Here is a 23,333-nt window from a genome sequence, read left to right as displayed (position 1 = left end):
GAAATACACACTAAATAGTGTATCTCACCCTCCAGGAGAGTAGGGGGGGAAGGGAATGAGAGGGGGGATGATGGAAGGGAGGACAGGCTGGGGGGGAGGGAAGTTGGAAGCACCCACTTTTGAAAAGGTATGGTATCAAAGTAGAGAACAGAACAAGTGGGAGGTGGGATAGTAGGGAGGGAAATATGGTCAGTCTTTTACAATATATCTACTATATTATTGTTTTGCATTAGCCACACATGTACAACCTATACTGAACTGCTTATCTTTCCAGTAAGGGTGGTTAACAAGGGAGGAAGGGAATGAATCTGGAATTCAAAGTTTCAAAATCAAATACTCAAATATATATATATATATGTATATATATATGTATGTATATATATATATACACTATTATTAATACTATTTTACATGTAATTGAGAAATAAGATATAGAAGTACTGGGGCACAGAAATACAGTGGAGATTTCGAAAGGGGTATGGGTGAAAATATGGGAGAGAGCAGATTGGAGGAGGGGATATCCTGTGGGACTGCTATTATGGGGTGGTGGGTAGGGGAAAAACAGGGAGAAAATTTGTAACTCAAAATCTGGTGGAAATGAATGATGTAAATCAGAAGTTAATAAAGCATTTGAAAAAAAAATGCTTTATTTGGCATTCAGAGTCCCTCATAACCCCTCCTACCTTTGAAGTCTTCTTATTATATACTTTACAGCACACTTTCTTCAGTCCAGGCACACTGGCCTCCTGGCTGTTCCACAAACAAGACATTTCATCTTTCAGCTCTGGGCATTTTCTCTAGACTCTTGCCCATGCTTAGAAAGTTCTTCCTTCTCCATTCTGACCACTGACCTACCTGGCTTCTTGTAAGAACCAACCAAATCCCACCTTTTATAGGAAGCCTTTGTCACACCCAAAATATTATAAATTCCTGGAGATCAAGGACCAACAATGTTAATTATTTCCTATTTATCCTGTATATAGCTTCTTTTATATATATATATGTATTTATTAGTACTTTATTCCTGCCTGCTCCCCATTAGACTGTAAGCACTTTAAGAGTACAAGCTGTCTTATGTCGCTGTTTGTATTTATGCTTAGCACAGCATCTGGTACATCATAGGAGCCTAATAAAATATTGTGTTTTAAGCTTTTTTTTCATTGATGTAGCTGGCCCTCACTTTATTTTCCTCATACTATTAACTACATAGTAATTCTCTTTTTTTCTGGTTTATTTGTTTTACAAAGAATATGGTTAAAACTTTTTTTTTTCTATATCACAGAATAAGCAGTAATTTGGTCTATTTAAAAGTTGGGTTTGAGGTCAGTATGTGCTAATAAGTATGGTCTCAGAGTGCCTAGAAGACAGAACAGACTAATATTGAATGTCCTGGTCACAGCACTAGGGGGTTATGATTAGGAAGGAATGGAAGAAAATAGATGCACTAACAGCTTGCTCACATATTTGTGCAATTTATATACTCACTGTGCATACATATGGGACCTGGCATTTCTAAGGACCAGCTCTTAACTATATGCTGTGCCTTGGTACTTTTTATATCCATGATTTCCTATATATTTCTGTAGCTATATATTCCCTCTATTCTAGAATTTCTTGTATCTTGCTCAATTCTTTCCCATGTTGTCCTCAAATTCTGTCACGTTATCTCCCTAGTGCATGAGAGGCTTCTTTCCTTTTCCACTTGTTGTTTGTTAATTATCTTAGTAACTCTGCCCTGCTCAGGCTAACAATCTAATGGTTTTCACTCTTACTTTATGACCAGCTACCTCTTTTCTTGTTAACTGACTTAATAAAAGATGAGTTTGGAAATTAAACCTCTCAAAGGTCAGTTAACATTTCTAATTGAAAAAATAAAGTGGTGTTTTTATATTGGAGTTTTTTTATTTTCCTTTTTTAGAAAACGTTTCTTATTATGAGAATGTGATTTTCTCAGATGATCAGTTTATTCAGTCTGGGATAAAATTTCTTCTCATCAGCATTGAAACTTGAGAGTGGTTTTTTTGTTTTTTAATTTTCATGAACCAAGTATATTTAAAGACATGAGCTTCTATCCATCTTCTTCCCTTGATAGATTACAACTAGTATTTAATTTGAATCATTCAGAACAGATCTGAATATACATTTTAACTTGTATTATTAAACATTTATCTTCATGGTAATATACTATTAAATCATGTAAAACCTAATATAGCAAGAAAGCAATGAATCAAACTCACTGAATTAAAGAATAATACAGCACTTAAAGAGACATGCAAGATTTTATGATTCTTCCAATCTAAACTTTGCTTTACTTAAAAATGGTTGTATCTTCTGAGGAAAATCCTCTTAATCCAAGTAGCATATTATTATTCCTCAATCTAGCTTTCCATTTACACCAGAAACATGGAGAGGGAAGTCCTGTCAGCCAATAGTAATACTTCACTTATCTGGAGCTTGCCTATCCCATCTATCTAGAATAAAGTTAAGAAAAAATTAGGGAAGAAACTAAAAAGACCACCAAAAATCATAAAAAAGAGGTGTCACAAAATCCTCGTGCTAAATAAAGCATGTCAATTTTACTCACAGGAGATTTTCTCTTTTTCAATCCTTTAGTCAGAGTATATTGACTCTTATTATGCACATAATTTTAATAAACTTAATTATCTGGTTTCCAGGGCCATAAAAATTGCAAAAAGCAAAATGAATAGGCACAGGGTCTGCTATAAACAGGAATAATTTGTGTTAGCTGGCAGCAAAGGAAAGAGACAGAAAAATTGTGAGGGATAAACAATAGCTATAAGAACTCAAAAAGATTAGTGGTCTAGAGCCATTTTCTATAAGGCTGAACCTCCTAAAATACCTTAATAAGCGCTAACAATATTCTATGTTATATACAGTACAGTGCAAAATTTGATATTCATGAGGCTGATTCTGAGTTTATGAAGAAAAAGCTGAACGGCTTTCAATAAACTCTTCTTAAAGAAACAAAGAGATTCTCTCTCCCTTCTATTATTATTAGTCCCTTTGGAAAATATTTTTAACTTTCTTCTCTGTGTATGTAAGCTTTCTTAAATGTGTGCATAAGCTTACATTATATAGACTGTAAGCTCCTTGAGGACAGGAGCCTGTTTATTTTTTTATTTTGTATCCCCAATACCTGGCACTTATTAGCTGCTTAATAAATCCTTTTTGAGTGAATAAATGAATGTGTGATGTATTTTTGTTAGAAATAATTAAAACTAAAGTTGTTATTATTTAGAGGGGATTAACTGTTAGCCAAGAAAACTCTGCCATCCAAAATGATGTTGTGGTCTAGTGATTCTTGGCAGTTTTGATCTAGCTTTAGGCTTCACTGTTCCTATAGCAGCTCTTCCCTAGATAAGGCTTTTTACCAAGAGTAGTACCTATCCCTGTGAATGCTGGTTCATAGGAGGGCTTTGTCATCACAGTAGATCATTTTGATTAAACCAAAGCAACTAGTTTCTCTTCTATTCAGAACCCTGCATAAAATTACATTTATTAAATAGAGAACAAATGAGTTAGGAAGTATAATTTTCTAAGGGAATAACATAACCAGTTTAAGGTGTGAGCTTTGAAAATTAAGTATACTTCGTCAAATTTATGGCTTGTTTAGTTAATGCATCAAGTTACCAAGATATTAGGAATTTCTGTTGGACAAAATGGTAGTTAAATAAATGGGCCAAACAGGAAGTAATTGAAGTGTCCTGAGTTAATGCTGGTTTACAGACCCTAGCCTTTTTTTTTTTTTTCCTCTTCTTCATTAAGTAATTAGCTGGATTCTGGTAGTATATAAGTTATTTTCTAGGAATGAATTAGGAAATTTGAGCAAATACATGAAAGGTTTTCAGCTCACTAGGGTATCTTACTGATTAGCAAATTACTACATAAATGAACTAAATGATACTTTTGTGTTCCGAAAAGGTTAATGCAACTTCCTAAAGTGTCCAGCTTAGAGCATCGAGCAGTTTATAAACTGGGCTAAGTGAAATTCTTACTAAGTGACATTATGTATATAATTGTCCATTTAGGTCCTCACCAGAGCCTGTATTTTCTTTACACAGGGTGTCCCAAAAGTCTTAGTGTAGCTTTAAAAAGCTTCAAAGTAGGAATTAGTCCCTGAGCCATGGAAGACCCCGTGTAGCAAGAGAATCTTGAGCTGCCGGTTTGAGGAGTCACAGCAGAAAACTTGCTGGATCTGGAGCTAGAGACCTGGCCTCTGAACCCTGCCTCTGCGACTTGGGGTGACCTCATTCAAATCACTTCTCACTCGGTGCCCAAGTTTTCTTTTAATGCTAGGGTTGAGTTAGATAAAATCTAGAGGCCCTTTCAGTTTGAATATCAGAATGTATCTTATTTTGCATTTTGGGATCTGGGATTTAGAGATTGAAAAAACCTTTGAGGTAATCCTCCTATTTTTATGGATGAGAACATAGAGAAAGGAAGTGACTTGCCCAGTGTCACATGGATAAAAAGCAGCTAACCTAGAACAGTATCCAGGTGTTAGAGGACCAAATCTGTCTCCCTTTCTGATATGCCATGCTTTCTCTTTCCAATCTAAATTCAGCCCCCTACTTAAGATTAGGTAGACTAACCTAGAGGCATTGAAGTAGTGAAGTGGATAGAGTTCCAGACTTGGAGTCAGGAAGATCTGAGTTTAATTCTGGCCTTAGATACTTAGTAGCTCTGTGACCCTGGGCAAGTCACTTCACCCTTATTTGGCTCAGTTCTTCATACATAGAATGTGGGCACACTAGAAAAGGAAATGGCAATCAATTCCAATATCTTTGCCAAGAAAACATGTCACACAGTCAAACATGTCTAAACAACTGAACAACAACAGAAAGAACCTACGTGGCAAAGCTGAGATTCAAACCCTAGTCCCATGTCTCCATATTCAGTGAGAAAGTTCAGAATTCTTTCCACTGAAACATACGGCCTGCCTTCAGAGAGGTGGACCTGAGTGATCTTAAGCAAGTCACCTAAGCTCTCTGCCCCTCAGTTTCCATATCCTTACACTGAGGAGATTATACTAGAATAGACTCCAAGGACGTTTCCACCTCTAAGTCTGTGATCCTGTGATTCCTGTACTCTCACTACTTTACACAAAGTTTTGAATAATTTTGCCTTTGATATGGGTGGGATGATAGAATAGTTTCTGTTCCCATTATAATTTCAGTAGTACTGTGCCTGATTTAAATTGTGTACTGCTGCTAAAATGCTTCAAGATTTCACCATATCTTTTTATAAACTCTCAATCCTGTAATGTCTTTCTTTTCTTAGGATATGAACGAGTCTGCCAAACAAGATATTTTGGAATCTACAACAGATGCTGCAGAATGGTATCTAGAAGTGGAACGTGTACTACCACAACTAAAAGTCACGATTCGGACTGACAATAAGGTACAGAGAAGCAGAAGCGGCATGAAGCGGGGCTAGCTGCTCCTGTCCACTACTGTGACTGTGTCTCCTCCCCATCCCTCCAGATGAGCCAGACAAATGCCTAGGTGGAAGAATCAAGGGCACCCTCCTCTTCCCCACCCCATGCTTTCCTTCCTCCCTCCTCTTTCTTTCTCTTCCCACCCCCCTTTTTTTTTTTGCTTTTTGGAGGGCAATTGGGGTTAAGTGACTTGCCCAAAGTCACATGGCTAGGTTTTTTTTGTGTGTGTTAAGTGTCTGAGGCCAGATTTGAAGTCAGGTTCTTCTGACTCCAGGGCCGGTGCTCTATTTACTGCGCCACCTAGCCGCTCCCTTTCTTCTTTTCTTTCTTCCCTTTGCTTCATTGTATACCCAGAGCAGAATGGCACTAAGAGGTTTGTTCTGGAGTTCCCAACTGGTGAAAAAAAATGCTCTTTTAAGGTATTGCCTCAATGTTCTCTCATAATGGATCTTGAAATTTGTTTCAACTAGCTCCCATGACAAATACCAAATTTACTAGAATTTCCAGAGGTTTCCTGGACTTGACTTAGTTTTATTCCTTTTTTCCCTTTAAACCAGCTTGGTTTAGGAAAGGAGCAGCACATTGTTTTAACAGTCATCTAATGATTATATGTGATGACTCATATTTGCTTATTCCAGTAGTGTCTTATATGTCTCACATGTCTTATATGTCAATAGGCATTTCTTTTTCTCTTATTAGATCAGATTGGATATCTTAATTTAATTTATTGAAACTTCATTTAGAGCTTAGTCCTCTTGGGGAGAAATCTTGTCCAAGACTTTAGTTATATCAGAAGAAATTTACTTCTTCAAAGCCAATTTGTTATGATGCCAGGTATTATAGTAAACTGTTCACATGTTAGTGAATTGATAAAATCACGAAGGAAAAATTTTGCAAGCAAACTCTCAGGCTTAGAGATCTCTTTCATTACTTAAATATGAATATTTAAAACATATGACCAATATATGTATTTTAAAGACATTTATAGCTCTGTGTTTCCACTAAACATGCTATATAATACAACTGATAATAAATAGTACAAATCACAAACGTTAATGGGTATAATAGCATTTAGAAAATTAAATACAGGTTAAATCCTAAAGCAACAAATTTTACAACAAAAAAAGTTTCTGTATAACAAAAGGATTTCTAGACCCCTGTTAATACCTGCTTCTCCTTATACTCCAATATGACAGAATCACAGTATGCTAAAAAGAATTTGCATAATAAGATTTGACCTGTATTTGATCTTGTAGCAGCTTATCCACATTGTAGGCATAGGATCTAGCAGGAAATAAGTAACTTCATAATGCTAGCTTTTGGAAACCCAGTCTTTGAAGGAGATTAACTGAAACTTTCTGGGTAAAAAAAAAATGAGACATGAAGTAGGTATGCTACTTCAGGACCCAATGTCAGGGACTTTGATAGTGATCAAGTTCAGGAACAATGGTCTTGCACTAAGATTTTCCAGGAGTTGCCTGATGGGACTGGCCTTTATCTGCATACTTCCTCCATCCTCTTCAATCATCATATGAACTTTTTGGCCTAAGTTTTTGTAATATATTTAAAAACTATATATGTTCTGTTTTGTTAAATGGTGTTGAAATGTTCAAAGAAGGGAAAAAAAAGATTCGTTGCCTTCAAGGAGCATCTGGCAGTAGTTGGTTATAAAATGATGAGACCATAGGAGGTGGGTGCTGAATGAGTCAGAGTTATGAAGGAGGAAAAAAGTACTTAGTGTAGTTTCATTTTGCCGAAGATTTTAGAGAGCTTTGAGGCAAAACCCACCAAAATGATGTGGTGGCAAAATGTTGGATTTATAATCAAAGGACTAGGATTCACTCTACTTTTTTTCCTGTGTGACTTTGGACAGTGACTTAACTTCCCTAGGCCTCAGTCTCTTCATCCATGAAATGTGGCAGTTGAACTAGATTTTCTCTTAAGTTCCTTTATGACAACTTTGAATGCTATGTTCTCCTTCGCTCATAGCATTAGGACAGGTATATTGTTATACAGAGAGAAATCAAAAGTCTGCTCAGTAAAAAAAGCAATAGCAACTGTTTCCCATTAATAAGATATAAGGACAATCTAGATAAAGAATTTTTAAATGTGAGTTCTATGGATAATCGATAGCTTTGTAAATGAGAAATAAATGTTCTCAAAGTATTAAGGAAAGCAAATTATAAGTAATGAGAGTTGAATAGCAAGTTTAGTGACAGAGGTATCTGAATTTTGTAAATAGGGATTTATATTTCTGTTGGTCCTCAGTCTGAAATTGTTAAAAGTTAAACAAATTAATGGGAGAAAAAGTTAGTTTTAGAGGAAGCAACTTTGTTGAAGCACAAGGAGAGAAATTTGATGTGGCTGTCAAACTGTGAAGAACTTTAAAAAGGGGTTTCATTAAAATATTTGGAGATCAAGCCTCCAAAGCATACAAAATATACCTGTAGAGACTCAGTACAAAGTGTTCCTAAAGAAATAAAGAACAACTTAAGTTGAGGGGGGGTGGAGTCAAGATGGCAGAGTAGAAGCGCCACCTCTGAGTGGCTCCGGCTTCCACCTTCCCCAGTCAATGTAAAAAGGGGACTCTGAACAAACTTTGGAGCTGCAGAACCCACAAAATGACACAGAGAAGCTAACCTCCCACTGAGACACCGGCACAGCCAGCCAGCATCACCTGGCAGCTTCAGCTCCTGGCCTGCAGAGTGTAGGGGGACCAAGTGACCAGTCTGAAGCGTAATCGCTCTTGCTTTAACCAGCTTGGATCTGGATTGTGGTCTAGAGTGGAGGTTCTGGGGTGTGTGTCCATCTTGCCAGAGCGTGTGGAGGCCTCAGAGAGGGCACCCATCTAATACCTCCGGCAGCTGAGAAAACCCCAGCGTTTGGGACAAAAGCTCCCCTGTCTGGTGGCAGAGTCCTACTGTGGCAAAAAGCCCAGGGGTCAAGTGACTGAGGGGCAACATGACCAGGCAAAGGAAACAAAGCAGACAGAAGATTCCAACATTAGACTCCTATTTTGGGGACAGAAGGGAGCAAAGCATGGAACAGAAGGAAGACAGTGAAGTCAGAACTCCTGCACCAAAAGCTTCAAAGGAAAATACGAGCTGGTACAGGCCATAGAGGAGCTTCAGAAGCAGATTAGAGAAGTGGAGGAAAAATTGGGAAGATAAATGAGAATGATGCAAGAAAATTACGAAATGAGAGTCAACAGCCTGACTGAGGAGAATCATACCTTAAAAAATAGACTAACTCAAATGGCAAAAGAGGCTCAAAAAGTCAATGAGGAGAGGAATTCCTTAAAAAGCCAACTTTGTCAGATGGAAAAAGAATCTCAAAAGCTCAATGAGGAGAATTATTGCTTCAGAATTAGATTGGAGCAAATGGAAGCTAATGACTTTATGAGAAATCAAAATGCTGTTAAACAGATCCAAACAAATGAAAGAATAGAAGGTAATTGAAAGCCATGATCGGAGAAAGAACCTAGAAATCATCCTCCAGGAAGTTCTCAAAGAAAACTGCCCTGATGTTTTAGAACCAGAGGGTAAAATAGAGGTTGAAAGAATCCACCCATCACCTCCTGAAAAACATCCCAAAAGGAAAACTCCTAGGAATATTATAGCCAGGTTCTGGAATTCCCAGATTAAGGAAAGAATATTACAAGCAGCCAGGAAGAAACAATTTGAATATTGTGGAAACACAATCAGGATAACTCAGGATCTGGCAGCTTCTACACTGAGGGATCGAAGGGCTTGGAATATGATATTCCAGAGGTCAAAGGAGCTGGGATTAAAACCAAGAGTCACCTACCCAGCAAAACTGAGTATCATGTTTCAGGGGGAAATATGGTCATTCAGTGGAATAGAGGACTTTCAAGCATTCTTGTTTTGTTTTGCTTTTTGGAAGGGAGAATGCAGGGCAATTGGGGTTAAGTGATTTGCCCAAGGTCATATGGCTATTAAGTGTTAAGTGTCTGAGGCCGGATTTGAGCTGAAGTCCTCCTGACTGCAGGGCCAGTGCTCTATTCACTGCACCACCTAGCCGCCCCCTTTCAAGCATTCTTTCTGAAAAAACCAGAGTTGAATAGAAAATTTGACATTCAGATACAAGAAGTAAGAGAAGCATGAGAAGGTAAACAGGGAAAGGAAATCATAAGAACTTATTAAAGTTGAACTATTAACTTCCCTACATGGAAAAACAATAATTGTAACTGATGAAACTTTTCTCATTATGAAAACAGTTGAAGGGAATAGAAATACATATATATATATATATATATATGTCTATATATATCTATATATGAGGGTATATGGGCATATGAATACATATGTAAATGTGTATATATGTTTACAGGTATACATAGACAGAGGGCACAGGACCAATTTAATAGGAAGGGATTATACTTAAAAGTTGAAATTAAGAGGTGAGAGAGGAATATAATGAGAGGAGATGGGGAGAGACAGAATGAGGTAAACTATCTCATATAGAAGAGGCAAGGGAAAATGGTTACAATGGAGGGGAAGAATAGGAAGGCAAAAGGGAATGGGTCAACCTTATTCCCATTGAATTTGGCTTGGGGAGGCAATTAAATACACACTAAATAGGGTATCTCACTCTACAGGAGAGTAGCGGCAAAGGGGATGAGAGGGAAGGCAGGCTGAGGGGGAGAGAAGTTGGAAGTGCCCATTTTTGAAAAGGTATGGGATCAAAGTAGAGAGTAGAAGTGGGAGGTGGGATAGTAGGGAGGCAAATATAGTCAGTCTTTTACAATATATCTACTATGTTACTTTTTTGCATTAGCCACACATGTACAATCTATACTGAACTGCTTATCTTCCCAGTAAGGGTGGGTGACAAGGGAGGAAGGAAATTAATCTGGAATTCAGTTTTTAAATCAAATGTTTAAATATATACTTAAAAAAAAAGAACAACTTAAATTGTTAATTCCTCTTCAGACTGAAAGAATATTTAGTACTTATGACTTGGCTAAAGTGACAGTTTTGTTGTTGTTCAGTCATTTCATCATGTCTCACAGTTTGTGATCCCATGGACATCTGTGTTCATGGAGTTTTCTTTTAAAGATATTCGAGTGATTTGCCTTTTCCTTCTCTAGAAAAGTGACAGTATGATCAAAGTTAATATACAGTTTTAATGCTCTACCAATCAAATGATCAAAGAGAGAGATTGCAGAAATTGATAAAATAATAACAAAATCCATTTGTCGAAACAAAAAGTCTAGTATAGCAAGGGAAAAAGATGGAGGGGAAGTCGCCATTTCAGAACCTAAACTGTATTTTAAGCCAGCAGTCATCAAATCTGTATAATATTGGTTAAAAAATAGAAAAATTGATACATGGAATGGGAGGAATTGGACAAGGAAGAATCAGAAATAATAGAACTCTGTTACACAGTGTTTGATAAACCTGAAATCATAAATTATTTGGGAAAGAACTCCTTATTTAATATTGCAAAATTGCAAAAAAGCAAGATTCCAAAGAAGGGATCTGAGAAGTCACCATATTTCCTCCCTGAACCCTTTCTCCTGTTGTCTCTCTCTTTCTCTCTGTCTTTTTGTCTGTCTGTCTGTCTCTCTCTCTCACACACACACACACACACACACACACACACACACACACTCCTTTGCAGATGTGGGAGGTTGATGGGTGTGGAACATTGCATATATTTTTAATATTTTTTTTGTATATATTGATTGGTTTTGCTGTGTTTTTTTTCCTCTTCTGCTTTTTCTTTCTTTTTTTCCAAAATTAATTTTTTATATGGGGAAACATTTAGATGATGTAAAAACAAAAGATATTAGTAAATATTTATTTTTTAGAAGGATACTTAGGAGATTAAAAAAGTATAAGCACCCAAAAATAACATTAAAAAAAAATCTCAGTAAGGAGAATTTTGCAGTCATTCAACAAGCATTTATTAAGTATCTATTAGATGCTAGATGCGAGGGATACAAATGCAAAAATAACATATTTGCTACCCTCAAAGAGCTTGCAGACAAGAGACAAGAATATATACATATATATATATATATATGAGCATGCTAGAGTATAAATAAAAAAGAAAATGAATACAAATAAATTCGAGGTAGTTAGGGAGAGAGGTACAGTAGCAAGTAGGAGAATCAGGTAGAAGTTGGTTATTGAGCTAAATTTTCAAAGGACAGAGCGTAGGTTAACTCTTATGATTAGAGGTCATAATAAGCAAAGGAGTGGTCAGACAGGTAGAAGAACTGGGAGAGAGTAAAGTCACAAAAATACAGAGAGTAGAATATAACCTGGAGGAGAAGTTGAGAAAAACAAGATTTTGTGAACAGATTATCAGATTTGGCAATTAATAATTCATTGATAACATTGGAGAGATGTTTCAGTTGAGTGATGAAGTCACAAAACACATTGCAAAGGGTTAAGTGAGGAGTGAGTGAGTGTGAGAGGGAAGAAGTGGAAGCAATGAGTATAACTGGGTTTTTCTAGTAGTTTGAGAAAGAAAAAAAGGAAATACAGGGTAGAGTTCATTGAAGTTTGTTTTTTGTTTTTGTTTTTTAAGATGGAGAGATGTGAGAGTGTTTAAAGGCAAAAGGGGCCATTAAGGATACCAGAGGAAGAAAGCAGCTTTGGAAGTGGAAAGAACTGAGGTTGTGGTATGGGGTACTGATTGGGACTAGATGAGAATGGGGCAGGGTGGTGCCACTGGGTTAGAATTCTGCCCCCATGGGTATCGGATAAAAACAACCTAGGGCATTGGTTTGAGGGACTGTGGAAGCACCATTACCTGGTGCTACCTAATGAATATTTAGTAGGACCCATTAGAGATTGACTTTAGAAGGTAGAAGCCTGGTGGAGGAGAAAGTATTTGAAGTATTAGAGAGAAAATTTAACCCATGCCAAGAGTTTGGCTCCTAGAAGACTTATCACCCAGAAGAGGAAGGGAAAGAAAGGACCCTTCTATATTTGGAGCTAAAAAGAAAAAAAACAAATTTGAAATTCTGAAGAGAGGCAGGAACTCTGGATTGTTTAAAAAGAAAGCAGATACTTGTCATCCAAAGAATGGTAAAAATGGTAAGAGCTGTCATGTGACAGACCATGCTTTAAGGGTTAGAAAAAGTAGAATGGTAACAGTTGATGATTCTCTTGGATCAGGGGCAGCATAACAAATATTTGTCAATCTGTTAACAAGAGAGTGATCTGCCATATTCCCAAGGCATGTAACCAAGCCATAGCAGAAAAACTCCTAAGCCTTGTTTTAAAAAAAAAAAAAAGACTTGACTGCTACCTATTTGTGGTGGTTCACCTGGGCATTCATAGCCACAAGGAACCTAGCAAACATTACAAAGTCATTTTCTGGCCAACAGCTCTAGTCTATGCTGACTCTTCTCTGGCCAGCTTCCATCCCTGTTTCTTCTCCACAGGAACTTTGGCCTTCATCCCTTGGAACCACTCTGGGCTCATAGGTGCCTTTTCACTTTATCTTGTCTGGAACCAGGTCTCCTCTGCACTTAGAGGCTAGTAGCTCCTAACCTCATTCTTAGTGCTTTCTTTCCCACCTTTTCCCTTCAAAGCTTCCTGCCTTTCTACCTCCCCTTTTATGTGTTCTTTACCCATTTAAATGTAAGCCCTTGGGGACTCCCTTGTTTGCTTCTTAGTTGTATCCCCAATGCCCAGCACACTGCCTGAAATATAACGAGAATTTAATAAATACTCTAACTGTCTCTCTAAGTCTTGGACAAAAATAACTGAAGACCGTCAGGAACTTAGAACCAAGATGGTTACCTTGAATGACAGCAGTCAGCCCAAACCTAAATATGACAACAGACCAAATACTCTTTCAAAAATTCAATAAGACACTATGGCTGGGGCGTCCAGGTGGTGCAGTGAGTGAGAGCACCGGCCCCAGAGTTGGGATGACCTGGGATCAAATCCGGGCTCTGATACTTAGCACCCACCCAGAAATAACTGGCCATGTAACCTTGAGCAAGTTACTTAACCCCAATTGCTTTAAAAAAAAAAAAAGACACTATAGTGAATGACTTCCACCCAATAACTGCACAAAAACCTTAACCAGAAGACCATGTGCCATTTGTTCATGGAAAGAAAGCCTTCTAGCAAAACCAGTACCAGTGAGGACAAATTAGCTAACAGCCTCCTGAAGGAACCAGAGATGATATGGAGATGTATAATCTGTCTGGAGACAGCAAGAGCAGAGGGCTTCCCTGAGAATGGCCCAGCATGGTCAGAAATCCATAGCATAGTCCTCAGAAGCCCTTGGGAACAAAAGCACCAGCATGTGTTTGGCAGCACTTATAATGGGCCACTGTAAGACTCTGTAGTCAGTCATGAGGAAACATAGAGGACCCTGAAGATCCATGAGAGACTAACCTTTGAGGCAGAGATCAGTTCAGGAACTTAAGGTGGAGTCTCAGGTGGAGACCAAATAGGCCAAGCACCCCACCAAAAGCATTCCTGGGGTGGGGCTTCCTTCTGACATAAAATCCCAGTTTAAGAACTAGGGCTAGAGAGATGAGTAAACCAAAGGAGATACCAAACACTATAAAGAGCATTATAGATCCAGAGATACCATAAAAATCCAAACCAGAAGGAGAGAGTCATGCCATAACAGCTTCAAACACAGTGTTTGGAAGAAATGGATTTTACATAGGCATTATGTGAATACCTAGCAGAAATGAAGAAATTCACAAATGAAATAAAAGTTCTGTAGGAAAGAATTGGAAGGTAAATAAATAGCTCAGAAGAGAAAGTGGTAAACCTTACTTATTTCCTGAAAATTAGACCAAACAAAATTCAGTGCAGCCATGAGACAGCAAGTAACATTAGAACAAAATCAAAAGATTTTGTAAATGTAGGATAGATATATAATGTGTGTATGTGTGTGTATCTCTCCCTAAGATAATTTAGGAATCATTAAATTTCCTGAAAACCATGATTTAAAAAGTAAGGCCTGGGTACTATGCTTCAGAGAATCATAAATGAAAAGAGCCCAGATCCATTAGAAGCAGAAGCCAAAGTAAAGGTAGAAAAAATCTACTGATAACTTCCTGGAAGAAACCAAGTCCTAGGAATGTCATAGTCCAAATCCAGAGCTTCTATAGCACAGAAAAAAATACATCAGACAGCCATAAATGAAGAATTCAAATAGTAAGGAACCAGTTATAATCTCATAAGACTATAAATGATATAGTATTATGAATGGGAGGAGATCTTAGAATACAGTATTCCAAAAAGTAAAAGATACTGGTTTATAACCAAGAATAGCCTAACCCTCAAAGCTAAGTATAATTCTATAAGGAAAAATGGACCTTTAATGAAAGAGAGGACCCTCAAACATTCCTAATGAAAATGCCAGAACTGAGTAGGGATTTTGAAATGCAAACATGAGATTCAGGAGAAACCTATGAAGTTAAATTTATTTGAGCAGTTTGATGGGGTTTATGATAATGTGATGCTAAACATGCTATGGGGGTGAAGAAACAAGAACAAAGAAGTTGATTCACATTCTTAAGTAATAGATTCTTGAATTTGAAAAAATTCAGAACCATCAATATCTTCAAAGGAGGGAAAAATTAAATAAGATAAACAGAGAACCTTGGGGACGGATTGACTCTGTTCTGAGAGGAAAAAGAAAAGAAGGTAAAAAGAATATGGACTATAGAAAGAAGGAAGAGGAGGATGGAACTTGCCATTTTTTATGATTAAGATCTGTGAGAAGAGTATAAAAACATGGAGAAAGAGGTGGGAGGGAGTAGATATCAGATGCACAGCATTTAACCCATTGAAATATTGTAAAATGTGGAGAGAACTGAAAGAAACTCAGAAGGAAGCACCTACAAGCAAAACAGTTTTTGAAAGTAATATAAAGTTAATCTAACATTGTTCTAGCAAATTGTGATCTTTGGGAATCTTGTTTTTATTTTCTGATATGTTAGTTTACCTTCTTAATAACTTCATGTTGTCTGCCTTTGTCTAAGCCAAAAAGAGAATGTATGAGGATTGAGCTCTCTCTTTCTAATTGTACTTTTCTTTTTCTATTAACGCAACCTTAGATGTTTCTTGTTTGTTTGTTTTTTTTACAGCCACAGCATACTGTTAGCTATTAGCTAAAATTGTGCCTTTTTCATATCAGTTCTCTGTGTCTAGTCACTCAGAGCACTTACTATATGTCAGGCACTATGCTAAGTGCTTAGGATACAAATAAAGGCAAAAACAGATCCTGTCCTCACAGTTCACAGTCTAATGGGGGAGATAACATACAAAGTATTATATACAAACAGGCTTAAATACAGGATAAATAGGAAATAATCAGCACAGGGAAGGTACTAAGATTAAAAGGGATTAGAGGGGCAGCTAGGTGTCAGGAGGACCTGAGATCAAATCCGGCCTCAGACACACGCAAAACTAACCATGTGACCTTGGGCAAGTCACTTAACCCCAATTGCCCTCCAAAAAAACAAACCAAAAAAAACAAAAGGGATTAGAAATTACTTCCTGTGGAAGGTTGGTTTTTATCTGGGACTTCAGGGAAGCCAGGAGGTGGAAATGAGGAAGAAAAACATTCAGGAAAAAAGCATAAAGGACAGCCAGTGAAAATTCTGTAGAGTAAGGAGATAGAGTGCCTTGTTCAAGGAGAACAGAGTATTGAATACTACAATGGGATGTGTAACAAGACTGGGAAGGGATGGAAGAGAGGGATAGTAGTTATGAAGAGCTTTTAAGTGCCTAACAGAAGATTTTATATATTTGATCTCAGAGGTGATAGGGAGCCACTGGAGTTTATTGAGTAGGGAGATGACATGGTGAAAACCTGTGCTTTTGGAAATTCATTTTAGCAGCTAAGCTGAGGAAACTGAGGCAAATAGGGTTAAGTGACTTGCCCAGGGTCACACAACTATTATTAAGTATCTAAAGCCAGATTTTAACTCAGGTCTTCCTGACTCCAGGTCCATCGCTGTATCCACTGTACCACCTAGCTGCCAATGATGTAGCTCCTGTCAAAGAAAAAAAATAAGTATAGTGGCATCCTATATCCATTTTAATTAATTAAAATACATTTTAATCAACCAAAGAACCATTTCAAATAATATTTAATAAACAGATATTTCCGAACCCAACTAGCAAAAACATTTACAAACCTCAGGTAAGAATCTGGTTTTTAATAATTATAAAGAGGAGTGGAACCAAGATGGCGGTGTAGAAGCAGGAAAACTCTGTATGTCCCCTCCATAACCACCTCAAATACCTATAAAAAAACGACTCTAAACAAACTTTAGAGCTACAGAACCCACAAAGTGACAGAGAGAAACAAACCTCCCACTGAAGACAGCATGGCAGGCTGGCAGAGAGAGTCCATCACAGCATGCTGGGAGCAGAGCATAGCCCATGGTTTTAGCTTCAGGACAACCATGACCAGCCCCAGCTGGAGGAACTTCAGGAAAGGGGATCACCAGCAACTGGGCAGTTTCCAGAATTATCAACCCATAAATGCCAAAGATAAAGTGAGAGTTCAGTGTGGACTTGTGGGAACAGGGGGTCAGGGAGTGCAGTGTGGCCTCTGCCCCCAGAGGGAGAAGTGGCTAAGGTGGCCAGGGCTGCTTCAGAGCTCCTGACCTGCAGATTGTAAGGGAACAAGCAACCAGTCTGAGAAGTAATCACTCTTGCTTTAACCTGCTTGAATATGGATCACTGTCTAGAGTGGAGGTCCTGGGGTGTGTGACCAGTGTGCCAGAGCCAGTGAAGGCTTCTGAGAGGGCACCCAACTAATAGCTGCGGTAGCTGGGAAAACCCCAGTGATTTGGGACAAAGCTCTCTTCTCTGGAAACAGAGTTCTATTGTGACAAAAAGCTCAAAAGTCAAATAATTGAATGGCAACATGAGAAAGCAAAGCAAGCACAGCGATCCGACTTTGAACTTTTTTGGAGACAAAAGGGATCAAAGGATGGAACGGGAGGAAGACAACAAAGTCAGAACTCCTGCACCAAAAGCTTCCTTGAAAAATATGAACTGGTAGGGGTGGCCAGGTAGCACAGTGAATAAGAGCACCGGCCCCAGAGTCGGGATGACCTGGGATGGAATCCAGGCTCAGACACTTAGCTCCCACCCAGAAACACCTGGCCATGTAACCTTGAGCAAGTTACTTAACCCCAGTTGCTTAGGGGCGGCCAGGTGGTTCAGTGAGTGACCTAGGATTGAATCCGGGCTCAGATACTTACTATCACACCCAGAAATAACTGGCCATGTAAACTTGAGCAAGTTACTTACCCCCAATTGCTTTAAAAAAAAAAAAATGAACTGGTTACAGGCCATAGAGGAGCTTAAGAAGGATTTTGAAAATCAAGAGAAGTGGAGGAAAAATTGGAAAGAGAAAAGAGAATGATGCAAGAAAATCATGAAAAGAGAGTAAACAACCTTACTGAAGAAAATAACACCTTAAAAAATAGACTAGCTCAAATGGCAAAAGAGGCTCAAAAAGCCAATGAGGAGAAGAATGCCTTAAAAAGCTGAATTTTGCCAGATGGAAAAAGAACCTCAAAAATTCACTGAAGAGAATCATTCCTTCAGAATTAGATTGGAGCAAATTGAAGCCAGTGACTTTATGAGAAACTAAGATACTATTAACAGACCCAAACAAATGAAAAAATAGAAGGCAATGTGAAATATCTCATGGGAAAAACCACTGGCCTGGAAAATAGATCTAGGAGAGATAATTTAAAAATTATTGGACTACCTGAAAGCCATGATCAAAAAAAGAACCTAGAAATCATCCTTCAAGAAATTCTCGGGGTGGCCAGGTGGCGCAGTGAGTAAGAGCCGCTGGCCCTGGCATCGGGAGACCTGGGATCAGTTCCGGCCTCAGATACTTGGCACCCACACAAAAAATAACTGGCTGTGTAACCTTGAGCAAGTTACTTAACCCCAGTTACTTTAAAAACAAAAAAGTAATTCTCAAGGAAAATTGCCCTGGTGTTTTAAAACTAGAGGGCAAAATAGAGTTTGAAAGAATCTATCAATCACCTCCTGAAAAAGATATCAAAAAAGAAAACTCCTAGGAATATCATAGCCAGGTTATGAAATTCCCAGATCAAGGAGAAAATATTACAAGCAGCGAAGAACAAACAATTTGAATATTGTGGAAACACAATCAGGATAACATAGGATCTGGCACTGAGGGATCAAAGGGCTTGGAATATGATATTCCGGAGGGCAAAGGAGCTGGGATTAAAACCAAGAATCACCTACCCAGCAAAACTGAGTATCATGTTTCAGGGGAAAATGTAGTCATTCAGTGGAATAGAGGACTTTCAAGCATTCTTGATGAAAAAAACAGAGTTGAATAGAAAATGTGACATTCAGATAAAAGAAGCAAGAGAAGTATGAGAAGGTAAACAGGGAAAAGAAATCATAAGGAACTTATCAAAGTTGAACTGTTTACATCCTACATGGAAAAACAATAATTGTAACTTATGGAACTTTTCTCAGTATGAGAATAGTTGAAGGGAACATAAATGTATACACACACATATACATATGTATTTCTATATAGGAGGGTATTTGAGCATATGAATATATGTGTGAGTATGTGTGTGTATATATATATATATATATGTGTGTTTGTGTGTGTGTACAGGTATACAAAGACAGAGGGCACAGGACCAATTGAATTGGAAGGGATGATACTTAAAAGGTGAAATTGAGAGGTGAGAGGAATATAATGAGAAGAGATGGGGAAAACTGTTACAATGGAGGGGAAGAACAGGAAGGCAAAAGAGAATTCTCATTGAATTGGTCTTAGGGAGGGAATGACATACACACTAAATAAGGTATTAGCCCTACAGGAGAGTAGGGGGGAAGGGGACGAGAAGGGGGGGATGATGGAAGTGAGGGCAGGTTGGGGGGGGGAGGGAAGTTGGAAGCATCCGCTTTTGAAAAGGGACACAGGGTCAAAGTAGAGAATAGAACAAGTGGGGGTTGGATAGGATGGAGGGAAATATAGTCAGTATATATTTACAGTATAACCACTATGGAAATGTTTTGCATAGCTACACGTGTACAAACTATATTGAATTGCTTATCTTCCCAGTAAGGGTGGGTGATGAGGGAGGAAGGGAAAGAATCTGGAATTCAAAGTTTTAAAATCAAATGTTAAAAAAAAATTATATATTAATTTTTTTTTTACATGCAACTGGGAAATAAGATATACAATCACTGGGATATAGACATCCATTTTGTCCTACTGGAAAGTTGGAGCGGGGATGGGGAGTATATAGGAGAGAGCAGATTGGGAGAGGGAGTATACAGTGGGATCACTGTTTTTGGTTGGTGGGTAGGGGAAAGACGGGGAGAAAATTTGTAACTTAAAATCTTGTGGAAATGAATGATGTAAACTAAAAATAAACATAAAATTTAATTAAAAAATAAACTTGCCATTCACTTGTAGTGTGGGTAAAGGAATTCTGTCACTAAATGTAGGGAAGGGAGAACATTTAGTGATAGAATTCCTGCTATAATATTTCTTTCCTCGTCTTTTATAATATGCAGACACACAGAGACCAGTGATAACACCTCCCTTCTATTCACTGCCCTAGTTGAGTCTTTCACTCTCTTTGCCCTAATCATGTCCTACTCTTTGTGACCCTTTGTGGGTTTTGTTGGCAAAGATTCTGGAGTGGTTTTCCATTTCTTTTTCCAGCTCATTTTACAGATGAGGAAACTGAGACAAATAGGTTTACATAGCTAGTAAGTGTCTTAGGCCAGATTTGAGCTGATTGTAGGCCCAGTGCCATGTTCTCTGTACCACCTAGCTAACCTTTACTGCCCTGAGTATTCTCTCAATGGAATTTCAGTCCTAAATGACCCATTCATTGCAGTACATTATTTCACCATTTATTAGTGCTCAGAAAAACATTATATCTAGCAGCAATATATAATATAGGGAGGTAATTCTTCTGTCAAAAAATTATCATCCTTAAGTTCTTATTAAGAACTTATTATTTGTCAAGTATTGTGCTAAGCTCTGGAGATGCAAAGAAAAACAAAAGAAGTATACGCTAAAGATATTAAATAAGTTTTTCTCCCTCAACATTTAGTAGATCTTCATATGCTAATTTTTAGCAAGAATTGAACAGATTTATTTTAAGTAGCAAAATTCAAGGTTTAGGCAAAAGAACCATATTGTTAAGTTAAAAAAACAATTGCTCTTTGCTATTTCTATTTACTATTTCTTGAAGTACATCATCGCTTTTTAGTTTGCATTTTGGTAGTAAAAATATAATGATGCGAAGTTATTAGATAATCGCCAGTCTTTAGGAATTCTCGTTTTCAGGCAGTTTCTCCTAAATCAATTATTTCCAATTGATAGCAAAAAACATTTTATTTCTGAACATTTCAGATGGAGCAAATGCAGCTAGAGGATCAAATTTTATATTTTACAGATTGGTTAGAAAAGTACTACAATAAAGTCAGACATTTTCCATTAAACTTGATATAGTAAAATAGAATTATACACTACACCATTTACAAGGTGCTAATGAATACAAATTATCTGTACTTTTCATATTCCAAATAAAAAAAAATTTATATGAAAACACATTTTTAAGGCTTCTTTTAGGTATTTACCTCCTCAAGCACTCACTTTCATCTGTGAATTTAAGGAGTCAGATACTACTGCAGGTTTAGTTACTGGCTAAACTGGTTTAGTTACCCTTGTTTAGTTACTGGCTAAAACAAAAACTTATTTTGGCTAAAATGACAGTCTCTTACATTACATACAACAGCTGGAGCCATTAACAGTTACAACTTTGTAAGCATGTGCACACACATGTGTACACACACATGCAGAGAGGAATGGATTAAATTCTCTTTAAGATCAGTGTATTTCATTCTTCACATTTCAGCTCGTTTTTAAGTATCATGGATATGGGAAAGACAAGTAATAGAGGACAGCAGTTCTACCCATCCATTATGACTTTAACTTTTAAACAGCCTTGGATCAGTTATAAATCAGTCCCATGTTTAGTTGGAACCTAACCAAACGCTTTACCTTCTTGGCCTTCTAGCACAAAGTTCAAATTTGTTCTTACTTTGCTTGCTAGGAACAAAATATGGAAAGGTAAAGCTCCTTTTTATTTCTTCTCTGCATTTTGCAGTGCCCAAGCATTGACAACATGTAACTTAATGACAGCTTCATGCAGACTCTCCATTTTGTGGGCTATTCATAGTTTTCATCCTGGGAAAACTGAAGAGCAATCTGGAAGGAACTAAACTTTTGTTGCTTAGCGCATTAAAAACCATCACCGTTTGCTACAACCAGTGCTCATAGAATTTATTTTGACATGAGTTTAGCATTCACTTTTAAATTTTCAGGTCCAAATTCTTTTCTTCCCTCCAGACCTTTCCTCATCCATTGAGGAGACAAGCACTATATGATACTACATTATACATAGTTGTCTGTAGGTGGATTGCATTTTTTATCATGAGTCCTTTGGAATGACATGTCATGGATCATTGTATTGATCAGAGTAGCAAAGTCTTTCACAATATTGCTTTTACTGTATACAGTGTTCTTTTGGTTCTGCTCACTTCATTTTGCATCAGTTCATATAAATCTTCCCCACTTGTTCTGACACCATCTCTTTTGTCATTTCTTACATTCCAATAGTATTTCATCACAATCACATACCATAGTTTATTCTTCAGATGATGTACATCCCCTCAATCTCCAATTCTTTGCCACCATAAAAAATTGCTATAAATGTTTTTTTCAAATGCTTTATTAACTTCTGATTTACATCATTCATTTCCGCCAGATTTTGAGTTACAAATTTGCTCCCTGTTTTTCCCCTACCCACCACCCCAAAATAGCAGTTCCACAGGATAAATCTGCTCTCTCCCATATTTTCTCCCATACCCCTTTCGACTTTTCTAGTGGATCTCTATGCCCCAGTACCTGTATATTTTATTCCCCAATTACATGTAAAATAGTATTAATAAGAATATCTATACACACACACACACACATATATATATACACATACATACATATGTATATTTAAATATTTGATTTTAAAACTTTGAATTCCAGATTCATTCCCTTCCTCCCTTGTCACCCACCCTTACTGGGAAGATAAGCAGTTCAGTATAGGTTGTACACATGTGGCTAATACAAAACACTACCATAGCAGATATATTATAAAAGACTGACTATATTTCCCTCCCTCCTATCCCACCTCCCACTTGTTCTATTCTCTACTTTGATACCATACCTTTTCAAAAGTGGGTGCTTCCAACTTCCCTCCCCCCCAGCCTGTCCTCCCTTCCATCATCCCCCCTCTCATTCCCTTCCCCCCCTACTCTCCTGGAGGGTGAGATACACTATTTAGTGTGTATTTCATTCCCTTCTCAAGCCAAATTTATTGGGAATAAGGTTGACCCATTCCCTTTTGCCTTCCTATTCTTCCCCTCCATTGTAACCATTTTCTCTTGCCTCTTCTATATGAGATAGTTTACCCCATTCTGTCTCTCCCCATCTCCTCTAATTATATTCCTCTCTCACCTCTTAATTTCACCTTTTAAGTATCATCCCTTCCTGTTAAATTGGTCCTGCGCCCTCCATCTATGTATACCTGTAAACATATATACACACATTTACATATGTATTCATATGCCCAAATACCCTCATATATAGACATATGTATATGGACATATATATATACATATACATATATATATATATATATATATATATATATATATATATATATATATTTCTATTCCCTTCAACTACTGAGAAAAGTTTCATCAGTTACAATTATTGTTTTTCCATGTAGGAATGTTAATAGTTCCACTTTGATAAGTTT

At 37.5% G+C, this 23,333-nt stretch overlaps 1 protein-coding gene and 1 long non-coding RNA gene across 4 annotated transcripts in view; one reads left to right on the top strand and one right to left on the bottom strand.

Annotated features, from left to right (window-relative positions):
• Positions 1-23,333, bottom strand: part of LOC138147374 (uncharacterized) — a 113,920-nt gene that overhangs the window by 17,258 nt on the left and 73,329 nt on the right. The gene's annotated exons all lie outside the window — the stretch shown is intronic.
• IFT57 (intraflagellar transport 57) overlaps positions 1-23,333 on the top strand; it is a 94,793-nt gene that overhangs the window by 34,882 nt on the left and 36,578 nt on the right. For all 3 annotated transcript variants that reach the window (XM_069069805.1, XM_069069806.1, XM_069069804.1), the window contains one exon: positions 5,302-5,421. In XM_069069805.1, coding sequence (XP_068925906.1) covers positions 5,302-5,421 — 120 coding nt within the window. The remainder of the gene's footprint in view (positions 1-5,301; positions 5,422-23,333) is intronic.

This window comes from Petaurus breviceps, unplaced genomic scaffold, assembly GCF_028583685.1.
Source record: "Petaurus breviceps papuanus isolate PSGF00001 unplaced genomic scaffold, PetGlider_PUasm1.0 90792, whole genome shotgun sequence".
NCBI lineage: Eukaryota > Metazoa > Chordata > Mammalia > Diprotodontia > Petauridae > Petaurus > Petaurus breviceps.
The sequence above is the reverse complement of the archived record's forward strand: the minus strand, read 5'-3'. Positions and strand labels throughout refer to the sequence as shown.